We start from the raw sequence: 27156 nt of genomic DNA, 5'->3' as shown, positions 1-27156 counted from the left end.
GGGATGGTCCCTGGGGTGCACAGGGCATCAGGGGAGGTTTGCAGGACACCAGAGGGTGCCCGTGGGACACTGGGGACAGTCCAGGAGTGCTCTGTGGGGGATCGTGGCTGGCTGTCAGGCTCTGGGGAGGGTCCCTGGGGTGCTGGCTCAGTGGGGTGGTGGAGGATGCCCACAGGACACTGGGGTGGAGGGATGGTCCAGGTGGCACTGGGGACTGTGTGTATGGCCTTGGGGGCATGAAGGTGTCCCCCGGCCTGGTGGGACATCCTGGGGCTCTGCAGGGGCACTGTGGGGGCTGGACTGTCACAGGAAGCACTGGAGCTGGGATATCAAGGCAGATAAGCCAGGCACGTTTGTATTTCTGGGTGTTTCAGGCCAGGACCAACCAGGAAATGGAAATGGAAATGGTCACAGGCACGTGGGTGTGAACGGATTTGGGATTAGTCATCCACGGGTGCTCAGAAGTTTGCTGTTGATTTAAAAAATGAACTCTCCATGACTTCTAGTGGGACTCAGTGCTTGCTGGTGGTCCCCACCCTCTCCTGGGGTCTCTCTCCCTCTGGAGAGCTGGAGGAGCAGCTGTAGGCCATGGAGCACACAGAACCTGGCTCTTCCCTCCAGTGAGCTCCTGCAAAGGAGAAGTGAGGGAGAGGAAGGGCAGGAGCACTCAGTCCTGTGCCCACAGCCCTCTCACACGTGCCCAGGTTCCCTCTCCTGCCCCCAAGGCCTCTGTGTCCCTGGCCTTGGTTACCCCTTGTTCCTCAGAGACATTTCTCTTCCTCTATGTATCTACTCTCAAAGTGCCTCAGGCAATGTTTAGATTCCCTGGAACTCCTCTGCTTCAGGCTTGGGGGTGGAAAGGACTTAAAGGTCATCCCATGGCATGGGCAGGGACACCTTCCACTATCCCAGCTTGCTCCAAGGCTCCAAGCCCTGTCCTCGGACACTTCCAGGGATGGAGCATCCCCAATAATTTGCACCCTAAGTTCTGTTAGCAGACAAAACAACCCTGATATTTTTTGTCGTTGTCATTTAATTTATTTTACAACACACAAACACATCATTGTACAACACAGTAAAAAACAAAAAAAACAAAAACAAAAACAAAAACAAACAAACAAAAAAAAGCCAACAAAAGCCTGAAGCATTACAGACAAAAACAAAAACAAAAACAAAAAAAAAAAAAAAAAAAAAAGGCAACAAAAGCCTGAAGCATTACAGACATTACAGACCTCCCAGCAGAGGGAGGCTGCCCCGTGCATGGGCTGAGGCTCACTGGGCCAGGCGGGGCAGCAGCGGCGGCGCTCTCCGGCTGCGCTCGGCCGACATGCGCTCCAGGCGCTCCGTGTAGAACCCGTTGAAGTCCAGCCTGAGGGACAAAGTGAACAGAACACACCTGAGGCAGGGCAGGAGCGAGCAGGAGCCTCCCCCAGGACAGCCACAGCCAGCCCTGTCCCTGCATGGCATGGCTGTGCTGGGTGACACCTCGGTGCCCCTGCCTTGGCAGCGGGCTCTGACTGGGAAATGCATCAGGAATCGTCCCAAATGCATTGGGAAGGACCAAATGCTCACAGCTCTTCTCCACACCACACAGAGGTGTCTTGTGTGGACAAGGGTTGCTCAGTGTCTGCCCCTTCCCAGCACGAACTCTGGCACTGAGTCCCACACCAAATCCACCCAGCACCACAAAATCCTGAGGTTTCCATCCCCACCATCCCCTGGCTAACACCAGGATGCTTCCCACACATCCACGATTCACCAAGACCAGCAAGTGGGCAGAAGATGCTGAGCCACAAGTGACACTTGGAGAAGCCTCTCCAAAGCACTGCACATCAGGGACACCACAACCCCACCTCCCTGACAATCCAGAGTGATGCCACCCAGCCCTAAGCCTGCTGTGACCTTCCCATGGCAGATCCCACAGCAGCCACAGCTCGTGTGCCCTGGATCACTGAGCAGGCAGGCAGTGCAAGCCCATGAATCACACAAAAGTTCCTCTCTCCCTTTCTCAAATTAGGCTGCTCCAGTACCAACTGAATGGGCACAATATTTGAGTTTCATGTTGCTTAACAACCTCACACAAATGGCAACAAATTGTTCCTTGACATTTTCTGGTGCCTGCAGAAAACAGAGCCTCGACAGATGGAATTTATCTGTTGCTCTCTCCTGGCTGAAAAGCTTTACATTGCTTTCATCCTCGAGGAGTTGTACCAGGGAAACCTGACACTGAGGTGACGGCACTGAGCAAGTTTTGACTCAAACACAAGGCCAGGACTCCCTGCTTTGAGGACCTGCTCCATTTCTAAAGCTGCTTCATTCCCAGCTCAGTCACTTGCAAATTTTGCTTGGCTTCCCTTTCAGCTGTTTTGAGTTTCAAGTGATCCCTGATAACCATTTCTTCAGAATCTGTGTGGTGCTTCCTCAGCCTGTGCTTACGTGGCACTTTCTTGCTTTGTGGCTGCATTCAGTGGGGCTTGCACCACTTCACATCCTGGTGACCTACTCTGAGCTCAGCCTCCTCCACACTGGTAAAGGAAGGATGCCTGAAAACCACACTGATGTATAAGAATTCTAAGAATGGGGACTTAACTAATCCTGCTGACAAAGCCCTCTCCACTGTACTTCTTCTCACTCCTGAGATGTGTTGGAGTGACTGGAGAGTTCCTGCAGCTGCCAGCCCTCTGTCAGAACAGAGGTTTGGGTTGGATTTTAGGGAAAGGTTCTTCCCCCAGAGGTGCTGGGCACTGCCCAGGCTCCCCAGGGAACGGGCACAGCCCTGAGGCTGCCAGAGCTCCAGGAGGGTTTGGACACTGCTCCCAGGGTGGGGTTGTTGGGGGTCTGTGCAGGCACTGGATGATCCTTGCTGGGTCCCTTCCACCTCAGGAGATTTTCTCATTCTATGACACACCTGAGCAGGACTTGGGCACAGCAGACAGAGATCTGTCACCTGTGAGCTCTGAAGGAAACCCTCTGCATCTCCATCTCCTGTTGTTTGATGTCACAAATAAAATATCTCAGTACCACAAAATGAATAAATGTTAACCAGGATCAAATAAATGATGAGCAAGTACCAGAACTGTGAATTTTGTTATTTATCTGACATGTTGATGATCCTTGTTGGAAAGCAGTCCCATAAAAAGGTTATAAATTAGAAAAAAAAGTGGTATGTCTTACAAACTCTTCCTTCTAAACTCTCTCAAATATGTTATTTCAGATGGCAACTGTCTCCACTCTGCTTCTCAGGTTCCTGTTGCCATAGAGCCCAGGCCTGGAGCCAACAATCCCTCCAACCTGAATGGCAGCTAAATGTCACCTCTGGGCACTCCTGGTGGGGCTCCCACCCCTCAAACCAGCCCTGAGCAGCCTGTGGGATTGGAAAGGCAGGTCCCATGGGCTGCTCACACCCAGGGGTCCTGCTAAGGAAATGGGGACATCTGGGGTGACAGGGAAGGTCCAGCAGGTGCAATGTCTTGGTGAAGACTCAAGTGGTCCCAGAGAGTCCAGACCAGGGGGGGACTTGATGGTGATGACAGCCCTGGTGGCATAAGGACAGGGACATGGCAACCAAGGGAGGGCAAAGCAGCCAGGCCCTCCTCTGAGCCTCTGGGTGCAGCTGGGTCAGTGTCCCCAGCACAAACCATGGACAGCAGCACTGAATCATCTGCACCACCACCCTTCTCCTTTCCCCTGCAGCACGAAGTGCTGGCTGCAAAACCCAACCTCTCTGTACAAGAAGAACCAGCTGCAGAGGTTTCCCAGCTCAGGGGTCACCTGCTGGCCCCAGCTGTCCCCCAGTGGGGGCTGTGACACTGATGGAGCAGCTCCTGGCTGTGGCACCCTGGGCAGGACACAGAGCCAGGCTGTGGGGAGCAGCACCAGCCTGTCCCACTGTCCTGGCACGTGTGTGACATTGCCACCAGGACAGAGGAGGTGATTTGGTATTCAGCATGTGTTGGCCATTGTCCCACTGTCCTGGCACGTGTGTGACATTGCCACCAGGACATTTGGTTCTCAGCACTGTGTTGGCCAGGTCCCCTGTGCCCTGGGGTCATGGAGTGAGCTGCCATCAGGATCTCCTGGATGGAGCACCATGAACAAGCCCCTCTGTTGGAACTTGTACTGGAGATGGTAAAATTGTTTAAAAAAGGGTAGAGGAGAGCTGGAGCACTGAGGAGCAGGAAATGCTCCTGCCTGGGTGACTCAGCTGCCTGTGGCCCCAGTCCCTGAATCTAACCCGGGTCTGGGTGCTCCTGTGACACCCAGCAGTGATGGCAGCCAGGGAACAGGCAGAGCTGAACCCTGCCAGCCTTTCCTGCAGATGGATCCTGCCTGGAACCTGCAACAGCCTCATGATGATGAACTGGGACCTCCAGGCACATGAAGGGTGACATAAAATGTTGAGAAGCCACACCAGCCTTTCCCAAAAGGTCCTGCAGAGACCTGGCTGCCCTGGTTAGTCCTGAAAGGAACAACAACCACAGCCACACAGTTTTTTTGAGAAATTCCAAGATGAGAAGACCTCTGGTCACTTCAGAGATGGAGCCAGCCTGGGTTCTTAGGGCTGTGGAGAAGGGCTCCTCACCTACATTCCCATTCCAGGGGACTCAGCAGCACCCACAGGGGCAGCTCTGGTGGCTGGGAGCTGCTCCCCTGGCAGGGGATGGAAGCAGGAGGGCTCAGAACACCCAGCAGCCCTGGGGCACTGCCAGGGGCTCTGTAAACCTGGACAAGTGGCTGGACAGGAAGTTCCCAGAAGAAAGGGACAAGTGGAAGCACAGGAGGTCTCCTGTGGGAATATCTCACCTAACAAGTGTTTGCCAAGTACCAGGAATCCTGGCAGCCCTGTCAGATGCTGTCAGAAACAGCACCAGGAGGGGACAACAATCTCCTCAAAAAACATTTGTGAAACATTTCCTCTCTCTCTGCTTTCAGGTGCAGCACATCTCAACAGAGCTGAGAGGGTATCAGCCAGCCATAAATGTATCCAGTACAGATGGACAGGGAACAGAACTTCCAGGGGGTTTTTTTATGGAAAAAGCAACACAGTGGTTATAAACCCAGCAGCAAAACTTCCATCTGCTTTCTCTCTCCCCTCCCATCCTGTGCACCTGACTTTTATGTATTTCTGAAGGAATTTTGATTTCCAAGAAGCTGCTTATTTAAATAAATGCAATATGGGAACTTAAAATAGACACTTTATGATCAAACCTTTGTGTAATTTTCTCATCTTGGAATATATACCCTGGGTTTGGAAATTGGTTAATTCACTGTCTCCACAGTGAGACAATCTCCAGGAAAACTAGCACCACATTTACAATATTAATGGACAAATTTCACACAATTCAAAGGAATATGTTTTGGGTTTTCCTAAAGCCTAGGGTTAAATGAAAAGCAGGATGATCTGGGCTGGAAGGGACCTCAAAGCCCATCTCATTCCAACCCCCTGCCATGGGCAGGGACACCTTCCTCTAGCCCAGGCTGCTCAGAGCTCCTAAATAGACACATTTCTCAGCTATAATGAGCATTTCCCGAGCTGAATCTGGGACTCAGGGGAGGGGAAGTGGCAGCCAGAGAAGGCCTGGCTCACCTGTAGATGATGTTGAGCATGCTGTGCTCGCAGTCATTGGTGCTGTACACGCTCAGTTTGTCCAGCAGGTCCAGCAGATGTGTGGAGAAATTGCTGTCAAACTTGTTGATGGTGGCCTCAAAGCCAGATGTGAGGTGCAGGCTGTCAGCATGCTCTGCCAAAAGCTGCAAAGACACAGTGGCCCCATGTGTTTGCTGATCTGCACTTGCCAAAGGGCTGCAGTCATTCCCTCACTTCCCCAGCCCACCCAAAAACACTGCCATCAAGCTTCACAGCTGCTCAGCCTCTGAAATAAACCTTCCAAAGCCCTTGGTAGCTGAAAGCCCTGCTGTGCCCAGCCTGGGAGAAGCCCAGAGTAGATCCCAGCTGAGTTACCCACAGATATGTGCTGCCATTGCTCATTTTCAAGCAGGAGGAAAAGCCAGTGGGCAGAAAATGTGTGTTGCCTGAGACAGGCTGTGACCCTGGAGCTCTGTGACTGCAGTGTGTGCCAGAGGGGCTTCCAGAGGGACAGGAGGGTCTGCTAGCCACAGAGCAAACCCCCTGTGCACCCAGACAGAAATACAGACAAGACAGATCCCCTGGGTAAGAAAGCCACGGACTGCAAAGAGCCCCACTCACACTCTGGGAATGGTGAAGTGCTGGCATTTCAGAAAGCCTGGATGTGGCTCTGCACAGCTGAAAACACACGTGAAAACTCAAAAAAAACAGTGCAGGGACTGCTGTGGGAGACAAGGTCTTCAAAGCAGACTTTGGGAACTCCAACAGCACTCCACACTGCCCACAATTCCACAAAGATTCTGCTTTTGGGGCCAGGGCTGGTCTAGAAACCAGGAAGGGCTACCTGCAAGTGGCCACCCTGGCCAGAATGACCCACCTTGTTGGTCAGCTTCTTCTTGGCAGCCTCCTCAGCACGCTCCTCCTCGGTGGGAGGGCCCAGCATGGTGCCATGCTCCAGGGTGAGCCTCTCCATCTCACTGTCCAGCTTCATGCTCTGGGTGAACCTCTGCCAAGGGGACAGAGTTGGGGACATGGTTACAGCCTGTTTCTTCCACTGTGGCACAGCATGAGGCTCAGCTCTGCCCACCCCAACTCCCAGGAAAGCTAACTCTGAGTCTGAACTCAGCATGCTTGTCTGAGGCTGGAAATGGGGCTGTGTACTCTGTCCCCACCTGTCAGAGCTGGGGCAGTTCTCTTCTGTTCTTTGGGCAGTTTTCTTTATCTCTCCCACAGCCAACCCTCCCTCCAGGAGAGATCTTCTGTTCATGGGCCACTAATTATTAATTCTTTTCTGTCCATGGCCACTGAGTGTCCCTGCATGGCTGAGAAAATTCCATCATCCCATGGGGAGATGCTCTGCCCAGGGCAGGAGCCAAGCATTCCTACCTGGATACAATCTGAGCCTAGAACAGCACAGCCAGAGAGAGGGGGTTTACATTTTCCATTTCAAGGGAGGCTCCTGCCTTCCTTAGGAGACACCTGTCTTTTCAAACCAAGACAATGCTGGTACACAGATCCCCCAAAACCCACTGGAAAGTGAGTTTTAGAAAAGCTGTGGCCTCCCTGATGCTGGAATGCACCCCTCACCCTCTCTCCAGAGAGACAACTTACACCTCAAGAGAGGGAATTTGGTCCACATGAACCTTATCTCAACATGGACAAAGGAGGATTTTGTGGAATAAGAAGCCACAGAAACCACTTGGGAGAGGTGTGAGCAGTCAAGCCCTAAAGCTGCTGACAGAAGGAACAGAGGCAAGCCCACGTGGGGCTGGCACAGGGGCTGCCAGGGCTGGCAGTGCCACAGGGAGGCTGCACACACCTGCATGCAGTTGGTGAACATGACACACACAGACATCAGCTTGGAGAAGATCTTGAGCAGCTCTGGGTTGGTGAGCATGCAGTCCTTCAGGCAGTTGTCCAGGAAGCTCGTGTGGTGGCTCAGGACGTCGTCAATGTTGGATGCCTGTGACAGGACAGCCAACAATGACAAAACAAACCAGGGCTGCTGTGCTGCTCTGCCCCAGAGCTGCAGCCCAGCACCCTGCCTCTGACAGGGACCTCCCAGAGTGAGGAGCTCCTCGTGTAGAAACATCCTGAGATGGAGACTGCATCTGCACTGCTGCCTTCAGCAGCCCCTCACACGCTTCAAACCTTTGATTTGTCACATCACTGCCCACAAATCATGCTTGCTTTGAAGGGATGGAGTTATCTGCTTTATGAACTTGCATTTCCTTTGGTTTTAAATCTGCTTGTCATGGCCACTCCCACCTTCACAAGCTCAGTAAAGTCAGCGAAAAAAGAGGAAAAGAGAAAAACAAATAGAAGATTCTTAAATGTCAATCAACTTATCATTAAAACATACAGGCTATTCAGAAATATGCTTTAGAAGCCACTAGGGAACTGGGACATGCAGTGTTGGGAGGATTCTGTAAGATTTTTGCTCATCTCTGCCACTCCAACAGGCTGTTTCAGTCTTGAGTTTTAAATGATAGATTAAAACTCCCTCTCACTGCACAGTGCTGAAGCTCAGAACACAAATCAAGCTCAGGAAAGCACCACAGGACTAAAGTTGCCACAGCATCCACACTGCTCCAGCAGGACCAGTGCAGGAAACCCCTCCCACATTATTGGGATTTTGGAAGGAATTTTGAATGAGTTAGAGATCGGATTTGTGAGTTTTTAGATGATGTGGTTTATTTCTCTTACTTTCTGCACAGGTAGGAAGGATGAGTTTGGCTCCCATCTTTCTATCTTTATTGCATGGTTTATAAGGTTACAAGACCCCTAGTTACAAGACCTTTTCAGGATTTATTGGCCAATGAAACACTGCTAACAAGGATATTTAAGCTTTTGACCCAATCTTTAAATATTTCATCTTATGGACTTATGCTACAGTGTCAGCTTTCTTAGCCAGTCATGTTATGACACACAAACCTACAGTACTGCATTCTACACTTCTTGTTTACTCTTGTAACTACTTTTATTTTTTTCTATATCTTAAACTCTAAAACTCTAAACTTTCCTTTTCTCAGCTTAACATGATTCTGCTTTAAGCTATAAATCCACATTCTCACTTCTAGCACCTAAGTTTGGAAGCCTTTTCCAAGGTCTCAGATCAAATCCTGGGTTTAATTCTAAGCTTTGGCTTACAGGCCCAAAGTTCTGAGAATTCCCTGCATTTCAGATTCCAACATCACATCCCTTTAAGCTACTGCAGAACAGGGATAAATGCAGCTTTCTAATGCAATGAAGATGAAGATGAAGTTGTGAAGATGAAGATCCCAGCTACAATTTTAGAAAGAGAGCACCTTATCTTCAAGTGAAAATGCACATGAGAGGAGTGTGACAAATAAAATGCACCATGAGGCACTACATGAGATCAATGAGGATCATCCTTTTCCCCCCTAAAATACAAATTAAAGAAGAAAACAGGGACAGGATAACTTCAACAACAGCCTCCATGCAAGTCAAGTAAACTGAGTGATATATTTTGCAAATCTAAACTTGCATCAAAATTAGGAAATAAATACAATTCCCAGATTACCCAGGAGCTTGACATATGAACCCTTCTCATTCAGAAGTTCTTGCCAAGAACGTGCAGAGACACTCACAATCCTAGACCTGCTCCCTCCTGTGAATTCTCCAGGAAAAAAACATGACAGGGCACCAAAATCTTGGCTAGCTGACCCCAAAAACCTCCTGAGGGCACAGAACTAAGAACTAAGTCCGGATCAGAAGATGCTGAAGATCCACAAGGGCCATCAGACAGCTGCCAAGAAAGCTGATTGCAGGGGTGTTGGGTGGTTTGCTACCTCAGGGGAATGTTTTTCAGGGTGTAAGAGGAAAAAAATGCACAATCCAGAAGCGTCTGATCACAGGCTGGCTACCAGAGGGAATAATAATAATAATAATAATAATAATAATAATAATAATAATAGTAGTAGTGCCAGTCCTTGGCAGGTTAATGGAAGGGAAAGCACAGGCTCTACTTCCAGGAGCACTGCAACTCAGCCAAGGAATCAGCTGGAGATGCCTGCACTGGTTCATGATCTTTGCACTCTGTGATCTTTTCTGCACTATGATCTTTTCTCCTGTGTAGAATGTTGAGCAGAACCTGCCTTTACATAACAAGGAGCAGAGTGAGCTGGGCACAGACAGGGAGATGCAGCACAGGAAAGGGATGTATGACTAATCAAGCAGAAAGGTGGTGCAGAACAGCAGCACTCTGCAACGTGGCAGGAACAGCAGCTCCCAGATATTTAAATGCCTCCAAAAAAACCAACAGACAGCTGCAGCTACTGGAATTAGGCATTACATCTGTTAAGACTTCCATTCCAACTTCACTCACCAGCTTCAGGTTCTTCTCCAGAATGTGCCATGTTGGCTCCATCACCTCAAACATCATGTAATACTGGATATTCTGCACAAAATTCAGCATCCGCTGCCGCAGTGTGAAAGCACCAGCAAACCTAGGGGAGAAATCACACCCACACAGCTCAGAGCTAGCAAATGCCACGGAGAGCTATCACCAGCCTTGCACAGCCAAGCAGAGAGCTAAATATTCCTGTCCTAGCAAATGCCTTGCTGCAGTGTGAGAGGGATTATAGTCACTGCAAAGCATCTCTGATTATTTTCCATGGCTTTCCATCAATTAGTAGAGTCAGAGTTTTGAACCTGTCATAGGCTTTAAACATTTGCTCATATACAACTAAAATTTTGATATTAAATACTAAAGCAACTTTACAAACAACTATTGAGTGAAACCTAAAATGTCACAAATTGACATCTCTGAGCCTGTAAGACATTTCTAAGGATCTTTTCCAGCTCAGTATTGTCTGAGCTATGTCATGAGGTATCTAATAAGCAAGAAGGAGACCAAAAATTGAAAACAACAACAAAAAAAAAAGCTGTACCACTTAGCTGAATGCAGGGAGAATTGCTTGGCTGTCTTATTGCTGATCCAAACATTGCACAGCTGCCTTTCCACGTGCTTGCAGTAGAACATGTGTCTGAAAAGCATCTGGTACCTTGTCAGTGCTTTCCTGGAAAGAAAGGAGAAGCCCATCCAGATGAAGGCCTGCTCTGATTGACAGACCAAGCTGTGAGGGCCGAGGCTGCTCAGAGGTAAAGAGACTTTACACAAGATGTTCCTCACGCCTTCAGGCGCGCGCAGATCTGCGCTGAACCCAAGCAACAGAGCCACATTTGCAACCACCCCAAAGAATTCCTCTCCAAGGAGACCCTCCTCCATATTTCCTGCCAGTGGGTACATCACCAGCCTCCTTAATTCCCTCGAGCTCCAGGCAGGGGTCACTCACATGGGCTGGGAGGGAGGGTTCAGACATTGTGGTCTTGTACCCACCGCGCTAAAGCTGAGATGGTCACCCAAGAATTTTAGAATTCACCCAAGAATTTAGCCAGATTTTCCAAAAAAGGGGAGGAAAAGCTGTAATCAAGCTCCAGGCAGCATTACCCCACCAGCAATGCACTGTCACAAGCAGATGGGGCTGCTTATTTATAGCTCTGGGACTGGATTCAGGTCTGTGCTCAGACACTTCAGCGTAGGTGTCTGCAGAGCTCCAGTCGATACAGTTCAGGAAACCTTACCAAATCCTATTTTCACTTCCATAGCTACCACCAGAGCTAACACACTCCGTTGGGAAGGCAGAGACAAAATTCCAAAAGCATCGCGTTGTTAGGAAAGTCACAACGATTCAATGGCATTTTTAGAGGGGAAATTAAGGGAGGAGTTAATTGCTGGCGTTCAGCAATTTGAAATCTGCCACTCTGCTCACTCAATGTTGCTTGTCCCATTTGCTTGTGGCTCCAGGGAAAGAAGAAACTAAGTCCTGCAGAAAAATGGACCATTCGGTCCCTCACAACTCAGTTAAATGCAAAACAGCCTGTTACAGTAGCAACAGCCTGAATTCTTTGAGTCTGCAAGCAGAGATACCAGAAAGTGTGTTTTCATCTGCTCTTCAGCTTTGAGGAGTGTTTGATTCTTGCATGGAGGCCTCTTGTGAGAGCACATGCTTGTTTTTCCCTCCCTCACCTGTTTATGATGAGGGACAGAGGCCACTTCACAATGTAGTCGAAGGAAAAGGCCTCCAGGCCACTGAGGGTGAGCTCTGTGGGCTCTGCACTGATGATGGCCTTCTCCTGCTTTGTTTCTATGGCCAACACCCTCAGGAGCTGTGTGATGAGGTCATGGGGCATCAAGTCAATCTGTAAGGGAAGAGCAGGAAAAAAATGGAGCCACAGGACACCCACAGCTGCTGTGGAACAACAGCAAGGTGCCCAAGGTCAGAGTCACTCTCCAGTTGTCACACCAACCAAGGAAGCAGCAGGTTCTCACAGACACACAGATCTCCCAGGCCTTCTGCTCAAAGTCAATTTATCTTCTGCTTCCACCCCTTCTCACCTTTAAATCATCCTTGAAGGGATCAGTGTTGGCTGTGCTCATCCTCAGGGCTAATTCCAGCAGAGCCTCCAGCCTTGTTGTTATGATGTCATCCACAGGCTTCTTAAGTTCCTCCTCTGTCAGATCCATGAAGTGAACAAAAAAGTCCCCTTGATCCATCAGGAAATAGTGTTTTATAGATCTGCTCAAGAAAATGAAGGGACAATTGATGACTTTTCTTAAAGCCCAGGTTAATCCAGATCAAACCTAAAGGAACAAATGCAATCAATTCAATGAGCCTGTGGGGTTTGGTCACAAAATGTTTCTCTTTCTGGAGAGCACACAGCCATCAATAACCAGTTTGGAGACTAATCTTTCATGGATGTCTCCTCATCCCTACCTCCTCAGTCAGGACACTTCTGTGCAGTCAGATCAAGGCTGCTGCTGTTTTTTTGGGGTTTTTTGCATAAAAAATGAAAAAAAACCCCAAACCTAGGTGTACTGGGTGCAGGCTCCTACTCCTGTCCTGAACAACTCCCAGATCTGCTCCAGCCAAGGGGCAGCTGCCAATTCTGAGCAGAATCCTGCACTCCCCTCAATGAACAAATATCTGTGCTGATTTTTTAAAATGCAGCAGATTTTGCTGTAACAGGACACATGAACTTTGATTTTCACCTGGCACCAGGGAGAGTTACTATGGAGGGCATGGAGCTTGGAAGCAGCTCTGAGGTGAGCCAGAGGATGAACCAAGTGCCTGGCCACAGATCACTCGTGATAACTGCAGGCTTTGGAGCAAAAATAGGAGCACAGCCATAACACAGTGTGGCTCCAGACTCCTGATCTGAGCTAGACAAAGCCCTGACACAGCTTTGGCAACAGCCTTCCAAGGAAGCTGGACCAGAGACACCCAGACATCTTTCCCACTCAACATTTCTATCATTTTAGACTTTTTTTTTTTCCCTCTTCAGGGAAAAAAAATTCCAACTCTTATTTTTTAGGTCAACCTTTCTAAATGGAAATAGAGAGAACACCTTGGTAATATCCCAAGAGAACAGAGCTAACTTCAAAAATTTATGTCCCTTAGCAGAACCAATCTATTTATCATGCATTTAGTAAAATAAATCCAACCTTAGGTGAGCCACCAGCTCTTTCTCCTCCATCAGGAAGTCCAGAAGAACTTTGCTGGCATAGTTATATGCTTTTTCTATTTGTTCCACATAGGCTCTCTCCTTTAAAGTGTAGATGACCTCTTTGGCCACAGGGCAGGTGACATCTCGCCCACATTCCCGCACAACATTTAAATATTTCCCTGAAATTAGAAAGAAAGAATGTCTCATATTCATAGCTGCTGTATAGCCAACAGGGAAACTTCTACACCAAGAAGGAAGATCTACAAGAGGAAGATGTGCTGAGAAATGTTTACACTATGTTGTGCTCAAAGCTGGAAAAGATTTAGGCACCTTTCAAAAGATGGTACAGAATTTTAAAACAGGCACCTGGTATCACATTTAAGACTCAGAAGTGGTTTGGTTTCCCACTGGTGACAAAACATCTCTGCAGGTGGCCTGAAACTCTTTTTCTGAAGTCACTTTTGGAGAGCTTTGTACAAGGGTAAGAGGCTGAATGCTTAAAGTAACACTCAGGTAGTCAAACCTCAGCTGCCCAGCTTCATCCAGCTCGAAAACCTACCCACAAAACAGCAGTGAGACAGACAGCTCCCCTTGCTGCTGGGCTCCTGTGTTGTTTTATTTAAAGGGTTTGGGCTTCTTTTAAAATCTGACTCTTGTTTTGCTCTCAATTCAGCTGGACAACCCCCTAAAGTGGCAAGGCAAGGTGACATTTCCTTTCTCTTCACACAAGACCAGCTTGTCTCAGGGTTCCTGTCACAGCACAAGTACCTACCTGTGCTCAGGATTTTGTCAGCCATTTTCTGCAAGAAGGAGGGAATCTGCTGCTGGACAACAGTGTACCTCTGATCCCAGTACTTGTCATTATAGTCCTCCTGAATCTTCTCCTTCTGCAGCTCATGCTCCTCCACCATGAACTCACTGAACAGTTAAAGCAGATGTTTAGGGGCAGGAAGTGGTACAATGAGGATTACTGGTTTTGACCTGCAAACTGGTAATGTGATCTATCAGAAATAAGGTCTCATGAGGACAAATCCTATCAAGAACTGAAATTAGTCTGTTTGTGAAGCAAGAGGAAAAGCACTATGCAGCCTCTCTGATGATCTGCCATGAGAAACAGAATTTTACAGGGTTCATAAACCAAGGCTAAACATTATCTGTTTGTCAGTGCAGGGGTGAGGAAACAGGCCTTTGTTACCAGCAGAAAGGCATTAATTTCAGCTATTTTACCTTCAGCTTTGCCCCCACCTTAGGATTCTGAAAATGTGGGAAATAGAAATGCTGCATAAACTATGAAATACAGCAAAATGCTTCAAATGACTCTACAAAAGCCAAAAAACTTACAAGGGGGTTGTTTCAGGCCCCCAGGAGACACAGACTTGACAAAGCAGTGTTTCTGAAGTTTTGCATTTCATTTTTACTGCTTAACTGTTCTTTACCTGTATGGATCATTAATGATGCCTCTATATATCCACTTTTCCAGGATTTCAAAGTAAGGCACGCTGGCCGCCTTGGTTAAATACAGGCACAGCTCCTGGGCCTGGCTGTCCCCTGTGTAATTGAAAGTCTTGTCATGGAGCAAGCTCAGGGTTGATCCTCCCATACACTCACCCTTATCCACAGAAGTAGCTGGAATTAAAAAAAAAAAAAAAAAAAAAACCACCCACAACAATATGAGACATTTACATCTTGAAACAAAACCCAAAGTGGTCCCCAGATTGGCCATGTCCCCCTGAGCTGCCTGTGTAGCTGTAAGCAAGGGGCTGGACTAGGAAATTCCAGGGATTGTACCCACACAGAGCTGGAGAGGAGTCTGAAAAGGAGCTGAGGAGAGGCAGCAGTGTGGATACAGCTGATGGGAAGGGCAAGGGCTGTGCAGGCAAAAGGACTGAGGTGCCTCCTGACAGCTCCAAAGGCACATTCAGCCCTAGAGCCTGAGTGCTCTTCTCCAGAAGTGCAGTGCCCTCACAAGTACAATTCCCCTGGGTTTTCTTATTTAATGAAGCAGGAAATCAAAATGAGACATGCCCTGCCTGCTTTACTGTAAGGACTGTATTTTGGACATTTACCCAGTGAAGACAGAATCTCCAGGGTCCTCATTGTGGGCTGGATGTAAAACCACAGCTTCTGCAGTGACAGAAGGCCCTGCCTCTGAAGATGCTCCAGCTGGGTAATTAATATCATGTATTCCTTGATTAGAGTCCGCATGGCTGCAGCCAGAGCATGATTCACCTGTCCATACTCAAAGGAGGACTTCTCCTCTATAAACCTGTAAAAAGCAAAATGAAAACTCTGTCAGGCAGTGCAACTTGTGTGATTTTCAGGAAGTTCTGCCTTGAGGACACTGTGCAGGCACACCAGCAGATCCCATGCTGGGAAGCACACCAGTCCCTCTCCCTTGTTTCCCATCCCACACTTCCTAGAAGGGAAAGCTGTGGGAAGATGTTTCCTCTCCAGCCACAAGGGAACTAGAGCCATTTGTAAAAGCACTGTGTAGAAAGTGGAAGCAGCACACAAAGATTCTCTCAGTCCTGGATGCCCAGAGAGGAGCAAAAAGCAGGAAATATGGAGAATTTCACAGCAGAATGGGAAGAGAAGGCAGAATAGGCAGATATACCATAACTGCATTTTACCTGAAGTTACCAAGGCCAAGACTGGAAAGAACAAAGCTGTGTGAATGAAAAAGTGAACTGGCAGCACAGAGGAAAAGCCAGCAAAGCTAAAACTGACCCAAATAAATTGTCACTCATTGTACAGCCCTGTTATAAGAATGTGCCCACTGTTGACAGAGTGACAAAACTATCCTTTGTCCCCTTAAAAAGGAACTAAGCCCAGAAGTTTCTCTCCTCAATTAGGTTAAAAGGTCTCTCATAGGACCTGGGGGACTTGACCTCAAGGATAGCTAACTGGACAGGAGCCAAAAAGTCCTGCCTGAGCAATTTACTAGAAAAAGAAGATAACAAAGAAACAAATGGGTTTTGTGAGGTGTTTTACCAGGGACAAGGACTCTTGCACCTGCCTCGGTGATTCTCTGTAAAGAGTTTTGTTATTTTGCTTTTATTAAAACTTTTTTGTTTCCAACACTACCACAGAAGCCATCCTGCTGATTTTATGCATTCTAAGGTAGCTGAGCTATCTTGGGTGAGGAGTACACCTCCAAGAGCTTATGAGACCTGGCTTGAGGAGACTCCTATTTCATCCCATAGCTTAAATGAAGCACGGCAGTTAACACCTGCACAATGGCAGATTCTCTATTCTCACAGGAGAGCCTCCTCCCCTTACAAAACCAGCTCAGTACCTGGTGACAGCAGAGTAACTGGCTGCCACAGGAAGAATCCTGGTCACCAACTCCTTGATGGACAAGTCCAGGTTTGGATCGAGGGAGAAGGCTCTGTTCTGCCTGCCCACCAGGGCCTGAGCTGTGATGTACCTTCCATCCACGCCAATCAGCACGTACAGCAAGTCCTCCACAATCATGGATTCCTGGGAGGCCAGGGGCAAAGTGCCTGTTCCCAAAGAGGAGACAAAAAAAGGACACGTTGTGCCATCATCCACCTGCTTCAGTCTCGTACTTTGCTTTCCTGGAGAACAGAATCCTTTGCTCATTCCTACCCAAATCCAGCAGGCAGGATCAGACATCCAACACCTGTGGCCAAGAGAACAGCAGCCACAGCTCCTGCTGCTGATCCTGCCACCCAAAGGGTCCAGCTACTTCCAACACCAACAACTTCCCCAACCTCCCTGCCACCAAAACGTTCAAATACCCAGAAAACAGCCCAAAGGAAAAAAAAAGTGCTAAGTTTTGCTGAGCGTGAACATATGAACAGCATTTCTGAATGAGAACAAAACACCACAAATTAATGCAATTTTCCCTGTGTTTCACCTACCTATTGGTACTGTTGTGTCAGTGCTTAGACTGGTGCCAATTAAGAAATCCCCAATAAGTGCAGGTCTCTCATACACCCAGGATGGAAATACTGGAATGGGCTGACCAGAATTCTTCTTGTTCTGCTTATCCCGGAGGATTTTTCGTGTAAGCTCAAGTGGCTGTTGGAGAAAGAGAGAGAGGGAAAGAAAGGAAAAAACCAGGAGACTTTCAGAAGTCAGTCCAAGAAATGTTTAATTTCAAGGAGAAATTGACTGCAAACCAATTGATGGGCTTGAGAACAGAAAGCAGAATAGCTGGTGTTTCAGTAGCATGGTGTAGGGTTTAATTTCCCAGTCTATTTCTCCCACTGCTGCAAAAAATACACATTTTTAAATATATTTGATCTTTTTATGTGGGAATACATCAAATAATGCCTTTCTGCATCTGTCCCCTCTGGCCTGGGTGCTGGGGCACACCCAGGGAAGCAGAATGGGGACATGCACAACCAGCAGGCAGAGGCTGCTGGTTTGGAGAGAGCACCACATGAAAGCAGCAAACTCCTTCCAGAAGCACCAGCATCCTGTTCCAGGGGCACTGAACACCTCTGAACTCAATGCCAAATGCAACCCAGACAAATCCACCCACAGAGAGCTGGAAAATGCTGGAGTTTTTTGCTCTGAGTGGGAGTTGGCGAAGGAAGTGAGCTCTTGAAGACTGAAAGACTTCCCACCCCCAGCTCTGACACTAAAATAAATGGAGTGCAAGAGCAATCATCAGCTGGGGAAGCTTGTGAGATGCACAACCTACATGAACATTTGGAGCCCCGAGTGCACAAACCCAGGGCTGGTGAAGGCCATTTCTGAAACTCCACAGATGTGTCTGTGTGAAAAGGGATATGCACAGGCTCATTTTACTTTCTTATTTACATCATGTGTGGGTGATCTGCTGAAAGGACCTCGATTTCCTCTGCTCCCCTAACAGAACTGGGACTTTCATGTGGAGAAATAGGAAGCACCAAGCAAGATGCCAGCAATTCAAAGGATGGCTAAACCCCACATGAAACTGCAAACCTCAGTTGGTTGTATGAACATGTTCTGCTTGGGAGAAGGGCAGCCACCAGTAGGTCTTCCCAAATGGCAGGCAGGAAAAATTTCTTCACTGAGAGAGTGGTTAATCATTGGAACAAGCTCCCCAGGGAAATGGTGGTGTCACCACCTCTGGAAGTGTTCAAAACACAAGCAGAAATGGCAGCTGGGGACATGGTTTAGAGGGCATGGTGATATTCAGTCCAGGGTTAGACTTGAAGACTCTGATTTTATTTTATAACACAAGGCACTATATTTATTCTGTATGTTTATTTTATGTCTATTCTATAACAAGGGCACTTCTGTTGCAGTTTAACCAGCTCTAGTGTGACTTTGTTAACTGGCAGAGGTGAAAAAAAGTCACCATTTTGGCTATAAAGGACTCATCCACCTGAAAGGGAACACTTAACCTCCCCACTTCGATGAATCCTGGACTAAAACTGGTCCAAGCAGCCACTCCAGTCCCTGCATGATCTCTCTGTCAGTGCCAAGCAATCCCAGAGCAGATGGCACAGCACTTGTGGCACTGGTGGCAAAGCACATGTCTCAGGGGCATGAATCACCTTCTCCCTGCAACTCGAAATTCAGGTCACTGTCACTACAGGCTTCAACAACAGCCTGGAGAAAACTCCCAGGGCTGGGAGCACGGCCCTCAGGTGGCACCCCAACACCCCTGGCACAGGGTGGCAGCTTACACTGCCAGGCTCAGGAACCTGCAGCTGACATCCTGAGCAATGGCAGTGCCAACATCCACAGAGGGGGATGAAGGGCTGGTCCCTGAGCTCCACAAACACCTGCAGCTCCAGCTGTGACCCTCACAGACAGGAGATCTGGGCACAGGAACACTTCCAAGGAATGTCCTCCTGTCCCAGCCCTCACTGACTAACAGGCCTGAGCACCAGCCCATCAGCTGCAGCTCTTTAAGTCTGAAGAGACTGCAAATGGAGCAGCAGGAAGCACAAATCTTGGCTTGTGATGGCATTTTAATTCCTCTGGCTGTGAATTGCACATCCCAGGGAATGGCACTTCCAGGTCTTTCCTCTTTTAGCAAGTTCACACATAAATCCTGGTAAGAAGATCAGTTATCTCACTGGAAATTCATCTTCCCTTCATGATCTAAATCACCCACTTGACTCAGATTGTCTGTGAAGGATCTGCATGAGTCAGGCCCAGAGTCTGTGCAGTATCTCAGTGGATGTGGGACAAGGCTGATCCCACCACTGCTGACAGGGTGAGGGGTTGGACCTTTTGTTTAGGATCTGACTTCTCCTCCACCATCACATCCATGTAGAGCCCTTCAAGCCCAGACACACAAAGCATGGGAGGTCCATCCCTCTTTCCACTGAGGGCATGAAGTGATCTGAGGCTTGTCCCCTGTTAGATTTTGCTGACCAGACATGAGGAGGCACCATGGACCTCTGAGCATCTTCTCCTCTTTTCCCTCTGTCCAAAGAACTCTCTATAAACTGTTGCCCCTCTGCCTTCTGCAGCTAAAACATCCTTATCCTGATGGGTCAACCATCAGTTTTTCACTGTATTTCTTTCCTTCCCTGTCCTGTTTGGCAGCTCAAGCCACCACAGTACAAATTTTTATACAAATAATGACAGGAAACAGAATTTGGGATTTAAGTAATAACCTTTTGCACTCTGACCTCACAATTTACTGCTGCTAATGAAATGTTTAACTGTTTGCTAAGCCCGTGTCTCCAGCTGGTTTTCCTCTTCCTTTCTGTCTTTTCCATGATGCCAGGTTGCTCCAAACTCTGGCCTTGGACTCTTCCAGGGATGGAGCAGCCACAGCTGCTCTGGGCAGCCTGTGCCAGGCTCCTCACAGGGAAGAATTTAACTGTGAATTTAACCTCAGAATAACCTCAAAGAGTGCAACCTTAACTAACATAAATAGAAAAAGGCCACTTTTACTGAGAACAGCACCAAGATTTAATATTGTCTGCCTAAGAAAAGGGAAGATTTTGTGCCCAGAGCTTGGGAAGGAAGAGCTTTGTACCTGCTGTGCACTGGAGTTGGCTGTGACAGTGCCCAGCTGCTTGCGCAGCTCCTCCAGCTCCTGCAGAGACATCTTGGAAGTGGAGCAGGGGATGGAAAAATTCGTGCTGCTGCTGGTGGCTGTGTTTGCTGCGAGTTCTGCTCTTTCTTTTGCATTTTGTTGCAGGTAGTGGAGTGTCTGTACATAGAGAAACAAAGAAAAGGTTTTGTGAATGCTGGGCAGCACAATCCAAAGCAAGAAACACATGACCATGTACTGAATCTAACCACAGATTTGTCTGTCCCAGTTTTCCATGTCTCAGTGAATTATATCAAGAGGAGCATAACCCTCAGTAGGGCTTTAATAACTCAGTGAAAGCTAGAACTGGTTAGTTGTGGATTTCTACAGATTTCACTGAACTTTACCATCAGCTGTGCTTGAAATCAATGCATTGTTGCTACACTTCAACATCCAGTTCTAAAGGAGGAACCAACCTCTTTGTCTTCAGTGAGTTTGGACAGCAGATAAACTAAAGAATCCAGATGTCTTGTGTTTTTAGACTTCAGCTCATCATACTTCTTTAAAAAATCTTCAGGAGTTCGAGAAAACTCTGCTATTTTCACCTGTAAAACACAACGTTTATATTAAATGGACCTGCAATTAAAATGAAATGGAATTAGAGCAACCACACAGCTCAGGCTACAAAAATGCCAAGTTTCAGACAGAGTTAGAGACTTCCTAGCACCTAGAGCTTGACTGGTGGATCCCTTTTAAAAATGAAAACGAAAAGCAGCCTTATAGCCATAAAAGTTACATGAGTTATATAGCTATAAAAGTATGTGAGTCTGGTCATGAATGCCAGGCTTTAATCTCTAAAATTTGGGTGATATTCAGAAGAAAAAAGTCAGTTGTTAGTCATATAGTTGCATTTTATATAATTTTCATTTCATCATGTATAGCAGAAGAGCAACCCAAATGTAGGGAATAATGTGCTCTGACCCCAAGATTTCAAAAGGCTGAACAAATGTTTTATTAAGCTATACTATATTATATTAATACTGTACTATAAGAGATACTAAAGAAAAAACTGTGACTGTCTGACACAGTCAGGACACAGCTTTGACCCAACTGGCCAAGGAATCCAAAAAACCTTCACTAGTGCCTCATTACCAAATCACTTTGGGTAAACAATCTCCATAACACATCCCACATGTGCAACAACAGGAGCAGTGAATAGAGATAAGAATTGTTTTCTCTTCTTCTCTGAGCTTCTCACTGCATTTCCCAGGAAAAATCCTGGCAGAGAGAATTATGTCTCTCTCTGTTCAGAGAATGTGAATACCACAATCATGGAATCAAGGGAAGGTTTGGGTGGGAAGGGAACTTCAAGGTGATCTTGTTCCATGGGCAGGGACACTTTCCTCTATCAAGCCCTGTCCAACCTGACCGTGGACACTTCCAAGGATCCAGGGCCAGCCACAGCTTCCCTGGGCACCCTCCCAGGAAACAACCCCACAAAACAACCTCCTTCTTTGAACTTTCCCACACCCCAGCCCTAACCTTCAAGCATTCCCCCTTTTCCCCCCCTGCCCTCCCACTTCACACCCAGAACCACCCGACCAGCCCCTCTTTTTCCCGTTTTCCCCTGACGGACACCCAGAGGAGGAGCTGCTGCTGGCAGGAGGAGGGGGCAGGACCTTGGCACTGTGGGCAGAGACGTTGGTGGTGACGTAGGGCGTGCGGTTCTTCTGCAGCAGCTCGATGTAGACCTCGGCGCCCTCGCCGCCGTGCACGCGCAGCAGGCTCAGCAGCTCGTTCACGTCGTGGTGGATGCGGAACTCGCTCATGCTCCCTGCTCCTGCCACCACCCTGGGACACGGGAACCCGGGGTTATCCCAGGGGAAACAGCCCCACCAGGGGAAACAGCCCTGCCAGGGAAAACAGCCCTGCCAGGGTGGATGCGGAACTCGCTCATGCTCCCTGGTCCTGCCACCACCCTGGGACACGGGAACCTGGGGTTATCCCAGGGGAAACAGCCCCACCAGGGGAAACAGCCCTGCCAGGGAAAACAGCCCTGCCAGGGGAAACAGCCCTGCCAGGGAAAACAGCCCTGCCAGGGGAAACAGCCCCACCAGGGAAAGCAGCCCCAGCACGGAGGGGCTTCTGGGGTGTGGAGGTGTTTGGGTGGGACAAAGGGGGACCTCGGCGCCCTCGCCGCCGTGCACGCGCAGCAGGCTCAGCAGCTCGTTCACGTCGTGGTGGATGCGGAACTCGCTCATGCTCCCTGCTCCTGCCACCACCCTGGGACACGGGAACCCGGGGTTATCCCAGGGAAAACAGCCCTGCCAGGGAAAACAGCCCTGCCAGGGAAAACAGCCCCGCCAGGGGAAACAGCCCCGCCAGGGAAAGCAGCCCCGGCACGGAGGGGCTTCTGGGGTGTGGAGGTGTTTGGGTGGGACAAAGGGGGAGGAAGCAAAGCAAGCAGGGATATTCCTTGTAGGGTTTGGGTTGGAAGGGACTCAAAGCCTGTCTCACCCTGGTGTCTCAGGGTTTAGCTTTTGTGTTTTTCAGGTTCTGTGCTGATTTGGTGTGTGGGTCTGAGCTTCACATGAAGGGATGGTGAGCTCTCTGCACAGAGCAGGGAGACAAAACAATTCGTGCTCTAGCTGGGGACCAATGACAACCACTCAAATTTCAGGCCCAAGATGATAAACAACAGTGAATTGAAGAAGAAAAACAAGCAGGATGGGACTGCATGGGCTAAAGCTGTAATTGGACAATTAACTCCAATATGCAAATGGAGCAGAACTGATCACCTTCACTATCCCAGGCTGCTCCAAGCCCCATCCAACCCAGCCTTGGGCACTTCCAGGGATCCAGGGGCAGCCACAGCTGCTCTGGGCTGCTGCAGCTGACACAGCTCCAGCCAGGAAAACTAAGCCTGGGGAAGAATCTAAGTCAGGGTTGGCCAGCAGAGGATTTTTTAATCTCAGAAGAAATGCCGGAAGCACTGCTTGGTGTCCTGACAGGCTGTTTCTGAAATCACCACAAAGCAGTTTTCCCCAAGTTTAGGGGTCTTCCTATTCCACTGCCCACTTTACTACCTTCACTCAAACCCTGCAGAGTTCTTAAAGAATAACTTTAATACTGACACAGAACCCTGAGGGGAGCTCAGCAGGTCTGAGAGCCTGCTGCTCAAAGCACCAAGGCTGTGGGGTCAGTCCTGGAAAGGGCCATTCACTGAGGAGCTGGATTTGGTGATCCTTGTGGGTCCCTTCCAGCTCAGAACATCCTGTGATTCTGGAAATCAGAAGACCCCGAGTCAGGAATGATGGACATAAATGAGGAGCTTCATGTTGTGAAAAATGCATATTTTATGATTGGCTTTTCCCAAGTATTAAAATGAATCTTGTATTATGCTAGAAAGTTATGTGTCAAATTTTATTATTCTAATTATATTACTATTTTTATAACCATTAAACTTTTAAAATTTCAAAACCAACTGACTGGCGTTTCTCACAGTGTGACACCCTGCTCAGACACAACCCAGACCCACGAACCCAGACCCACGCATCGAGCACAGGAACGCACTTTTGTTTTCCCAGGATCATGGAATCGGGCTGGACGGGATCCCTGCAAGCCTTGGCCCAGCTCTCCACTTAGAACTGGCTCACTTTGGATCACGCCGGTGCAGCCCAAGCCCAAACCCCTTGAGAGGCCCAGCGTCCCAGCACCGGGCAGATCCCGCAGGGATTTCCCTGGGATGCTGCAGTGAGGGGAGGCTGCGGGAGCCGGCCTGGCCTGAGGCGGCACCGCCATCGCTGGGATAGCCCGAGGGGCCTGGGCAGCACCTCAGCCGCGCCCCGCCCCACCCTCCCTACCCCGTCCTACTCCATGTATTAATTAATTTAAAATTTAATTTAATTTCATCCCATCCCTACCTGCCCGCCCGGAAATGCCGCCGCTGGCGCCGGGAAGCGCGCCCCACGCATGCGCGGCGGGCAGCGCGGTAACCTCGGCAGCGCTCCCCGCGCATGCGCACTGTGCCTCTCTCCGGCGCGATGCTGCCGCTGCCGCCGCGCCTCCGGCTGCTGCTCCGTGAGGGGCCCCCGCCCCGTGAGGGGCCCCCGCCCCGTGAGGGGCTCCCGCCGGACCCCCCGCCTCCCTCTCGGCCCGCCCCGCCCTTCGCCTTCGCCCCCCGCCGCCTGCGCCTCGGCCCGCAGCACCCGCTGTTCGAGGTGAGGCGGTGAGGGGCCCGCGGGCAGCGCGCTGTGCCGCGGGGCGGCCCGGGCAGCGCTGGGCCCTGCAGCACCGCCCTCTCTGCTCCTCCGCAGGATGGCGACGTGCACAGGCACCTCTACCTGCAGGGCGTCCTCACCAGCCTCGAGGAGGTGCCCGAGAGACCCAAGTAAGTGAGCCTCGGAGTCCGCCCCGCGTGGAACCGAGGAGTGGGTTGGGTTGGAATGGTTTGGATCCTTAAGGATCATCCCGTTCCTCCCCACTTCTGCTAGGCCAGGCTGCCCCAAGCCCTGCCCAGCCTGGCCTTGGGCACTTCAGGGATGCAGAGGCAGCCACAGCTTCCCTGGGCTCCAGCGGGAAGGCCAAGCCTGGGGGAGAATCTCGGTCTTGCTCCTGTGTTTAAAAGCCTGGAAGTACTTTGGAGTGTTGTGTGAGGTTCACCTTTGGATACCTCTTAAAAAATCACTGGCGCTGAGCTGTCTTCCACAACTGCAACTCTTAGCTCAGACAGCTCATTTATTAATTAATGGCCTGTTTGTTGTTCACTGAAGCACTGTTTAACAGGATCTAGATGATCCTGAAGCCATAATGGTTAATAAGTTTCCAATGGCAAATGAGTTTCCATCTGCCAGCACCACCATGATCTTTGTTCATTGCACCTGACATTTAATTTTTAGTCACAAAAAATGCCACAAATGTTGTTGCTGCAGGTGTTGCCTAGTGGAAGGTGTCCCTGCCCGTGGCAAGGGGCTGGAATCAGATGAGCTTTGTATCCAATCCTGGGATTCTCTGATAAACTCATCTAGGGTGGATGTTTGCAGCTGGAAATAAGGCTCTAATTCAGCTTGAAGTGCTGATTTCCCTCAGGGTGTCCGAGTTCAGCTGCCACATCTCTGGGTGCAGCCAGGTGTTTGACACGCTGGAGAGCTACGAGCACCACTACAACACCCTGCACAGGAACGTCTGCTCCTTCTGCAAGCGCTCCTTCCCCTCTGGGAATCTCCTGGATATCCACATCTTGGAGTGGCACGACTCCCTCTTCCAGATAATGGCTGAGAAGCAAAACATGGTGAGCTGCCCTGCCCAGCCCTCGCCTCGTGGCTGGTGGGTGCTTGGTTTTTTTTCCCAGTTATGTGGTTTTTTTTCCTTTCTCCGCCCTGCCTTTCAGTACCAGTGTCTGGTGGAGGGCTGCACAGAGAAGTTCAAGAGCAGCAAGGACAGGAAGGATCACTTGGTGACCGTGCACCTGTACCCTGCTGACTTTCGCTTTGACAGGCCCAAGAAGGTGAAAAGGTAACTGCAGAACTTCCCTCCTGTCCTGCAAGGAGAGTGTGGGGGAACTGGGATTGTTCAGCTCTGAGCTGACCTCGTTGTGGCCTTCCAGTGCCTGAGGGAGCTACAGAAAACATGGAGAGAGATTCTTTACAAAGAGTGGGGCGCCAGGAAAACAGGGAATGGCTTCCCATTCCTACAGGGCTGGGATATTGGGTCCCAGATGGACTCATTTCCTCATGAAGTACCTTTGATTTCCTTGGCTCTGGGCTCACGTGGCAGCTCCTGAGCCAGGATGTAAAATTTTGTCCCTGCAGTGGCTCCAAGCACACGAGCTCTCCCATGGAGCAGGGCACCAGTGTCCCCATGGATGTGAGCGTGGAGATGGCAGAGCAATTCCAGGTGAATCCCATGGAAACAGGGCCTGAGGAGAACATGGAGATCTCTCAGCCTGCAGCCAGCCCTGGCCCCTCACTGCCAGAGAAACGGCTCTACAAATCCAGGTCTGCACTTTGGCCTCAGGGAAAAAGGGGCTGGGACCACTCCATCTTATCAGCCCTTTGCAGCAGGGCTTGGGGTGTTCCTGTGCTGAGGATAAACCAGGCAGGAATGCCATGTGTGCTTCCAAAGCCATTTCTGAAAGAAGGAGCTGTGAGGAGGAGCAGGACGTGGGTGTGCTGTGGGAGCTCTGTTTGTCTGCCCACCTGATCTCTTCCCAGGGTATTGCAGGATGCTGCTTCTGCTCTCCTGCTCCTCCCTCTCAACCACTGCAGCTGCCTGAGTGTTAGGTTTGGTTGTAAAGAGGCCTCTAGGACAGGAATGTGCAGGGTACACAGGAATTCCAACCAGTGTTTCACCCATTCTTTAAATTATTTACATGTCCTGCTCCTCCCATACCTTGCTCTTCCCCCTCTGGGAGTTTAAAATGCCCCACAGAGCATTAAGCATCCCAGTGAGCCTGTGAGGGCTGCATCCTCACATGGATTAAAGCCTCTCTGCCTTTCCAGGATCCCATCCACAATTTGCTTTGGACAAGGCGCCACCCGAGGATTTAAAGGACCACGGAAAAAAGTGTGAAGGTCAGTGCAGCAGATTTGTGCAAGATGAGCAGGCATGGAGGCAGTGCCACCAGGGATATTTCCAGTTCCCACTCCATGGAATAAACCACCCAAACCAATTAAAGCTCTGCCAGCACTTGGGCACGTGCTCCTGATGTCAGACAGAACTGGCACTACCTGACTGAGTTGAGAATCCTCAAGATTTGAGGAAATGGAACCCAGAGTGTGGGGTGAGCTGTTAAGGAAACCTGCAGCTGAGGCTGCACAGGACTGGGTTATTTTTTCCCTCTTGGAGGTAAAAAAATGAATTCAAGAAGTGACAAGATGACAGTGTGACTGTATGGAAGCTGGAATAACTGAGAAAAGAAAATGGGGGGAAGAACCCCATTGGTCCTCAGTTCTGACTTCATCTCTCTGAAGTCTCCTCTGCACCCCAGCACCTGCTCTGAAAGGTCTGTCTGGGCCAGGAGAAGCATTTTCACAGGGAGTTAAAATAAAGTGACTTCCAACCAGGTGAATAAATAAAAGAAAATTTT

The 27156-nt window shown here is 49.3% G+C and overlaps 2 protein-coding genes across 3 annotated transcripts; one reads left to right on the top strand and one right to left on the bottom strand.

Moving 5' to 3' along the window:
* Positions 1–1208: 1208 nt before the first annotated feature.
* On the bottom strand, positions 1209–24102 carry TUBGCP2 (tubulin gamma complex associated protein 2). Of its 2 annotated transcripts, XM_039703674.1 has the most exons (20): positions 23993–24050; positions 23204–23351; positions 22253–22352; positions 21749–21820; positions 20546–20674; positions 20073–20249; positions 17002–17161; positions 16413–16620; positions 15184–15383; positions 14554–14743; positions 13890–14035; positions 13116–13296; positions 12009–12189; positions 11640–11812; positions 10501–10629; positions 9936–10056; positions 7407–7550; positions 6465–6593; positions 5588–5751; positions 1209–1369 (listed from the first exon to the last, which is right to left on the bottom strand). In XM_039703674.1, the coding sequence occupies exons 3-20, from the start codon at positions 22328–22330 to the stop codon at positions 1273–1275; spliced, it is 2679 nt and encodes an 892-aa protein (XP_039559608.1). In that variant the 5' UTR covers positions 22331–22352; positions 23204–23351; positions 23993–24050; the 3' UTR covers positions 1209–1272. The 2 variants fall into 2 exon arrangements, with proteins under 2 accessions (XP_039559608.1, XP_039559607.1); XM_039703673.1 differs by lacking the exon at positions 23204–23351 and having other exon boundaries at positions 23993–24102.
* Positions 24086–27156, top strand: ZNF511 (zinc finger protein 511). Its single transcript, XM_039703724.1, has 6 exons — positions 24086–24289; positions 24386–24459; positions 25158–25359; positions 25459–25583; positions 25880–26065; positions 26570–27156. The coding sequence occupies exons 1-6, from the start codon at positions 24086–24088 to the stop codon at positions 26637–26639; spliced, it is 861 nt and encodes a 286-aa protein (XP_039559658.1). The 3' UTR covers positions 26640–27156.

Source organism: Passer montanus, unplaced genomic scaffold (assembly GCF_014805655.1).
Source record: "Passer montanus isolate IOZ18808 unplaced genomic scaffold, ASM1480565v1 scaffold167, whole genome shotgun sequence".
NCBI lineage: Eukaryota > Metazoa > Chordata > Aves > Passeriformes > Passeridae > Passer > Passer montanus.
This window is presented reverse-complemented; position numbering and strand designations above follow the sequence as displayed.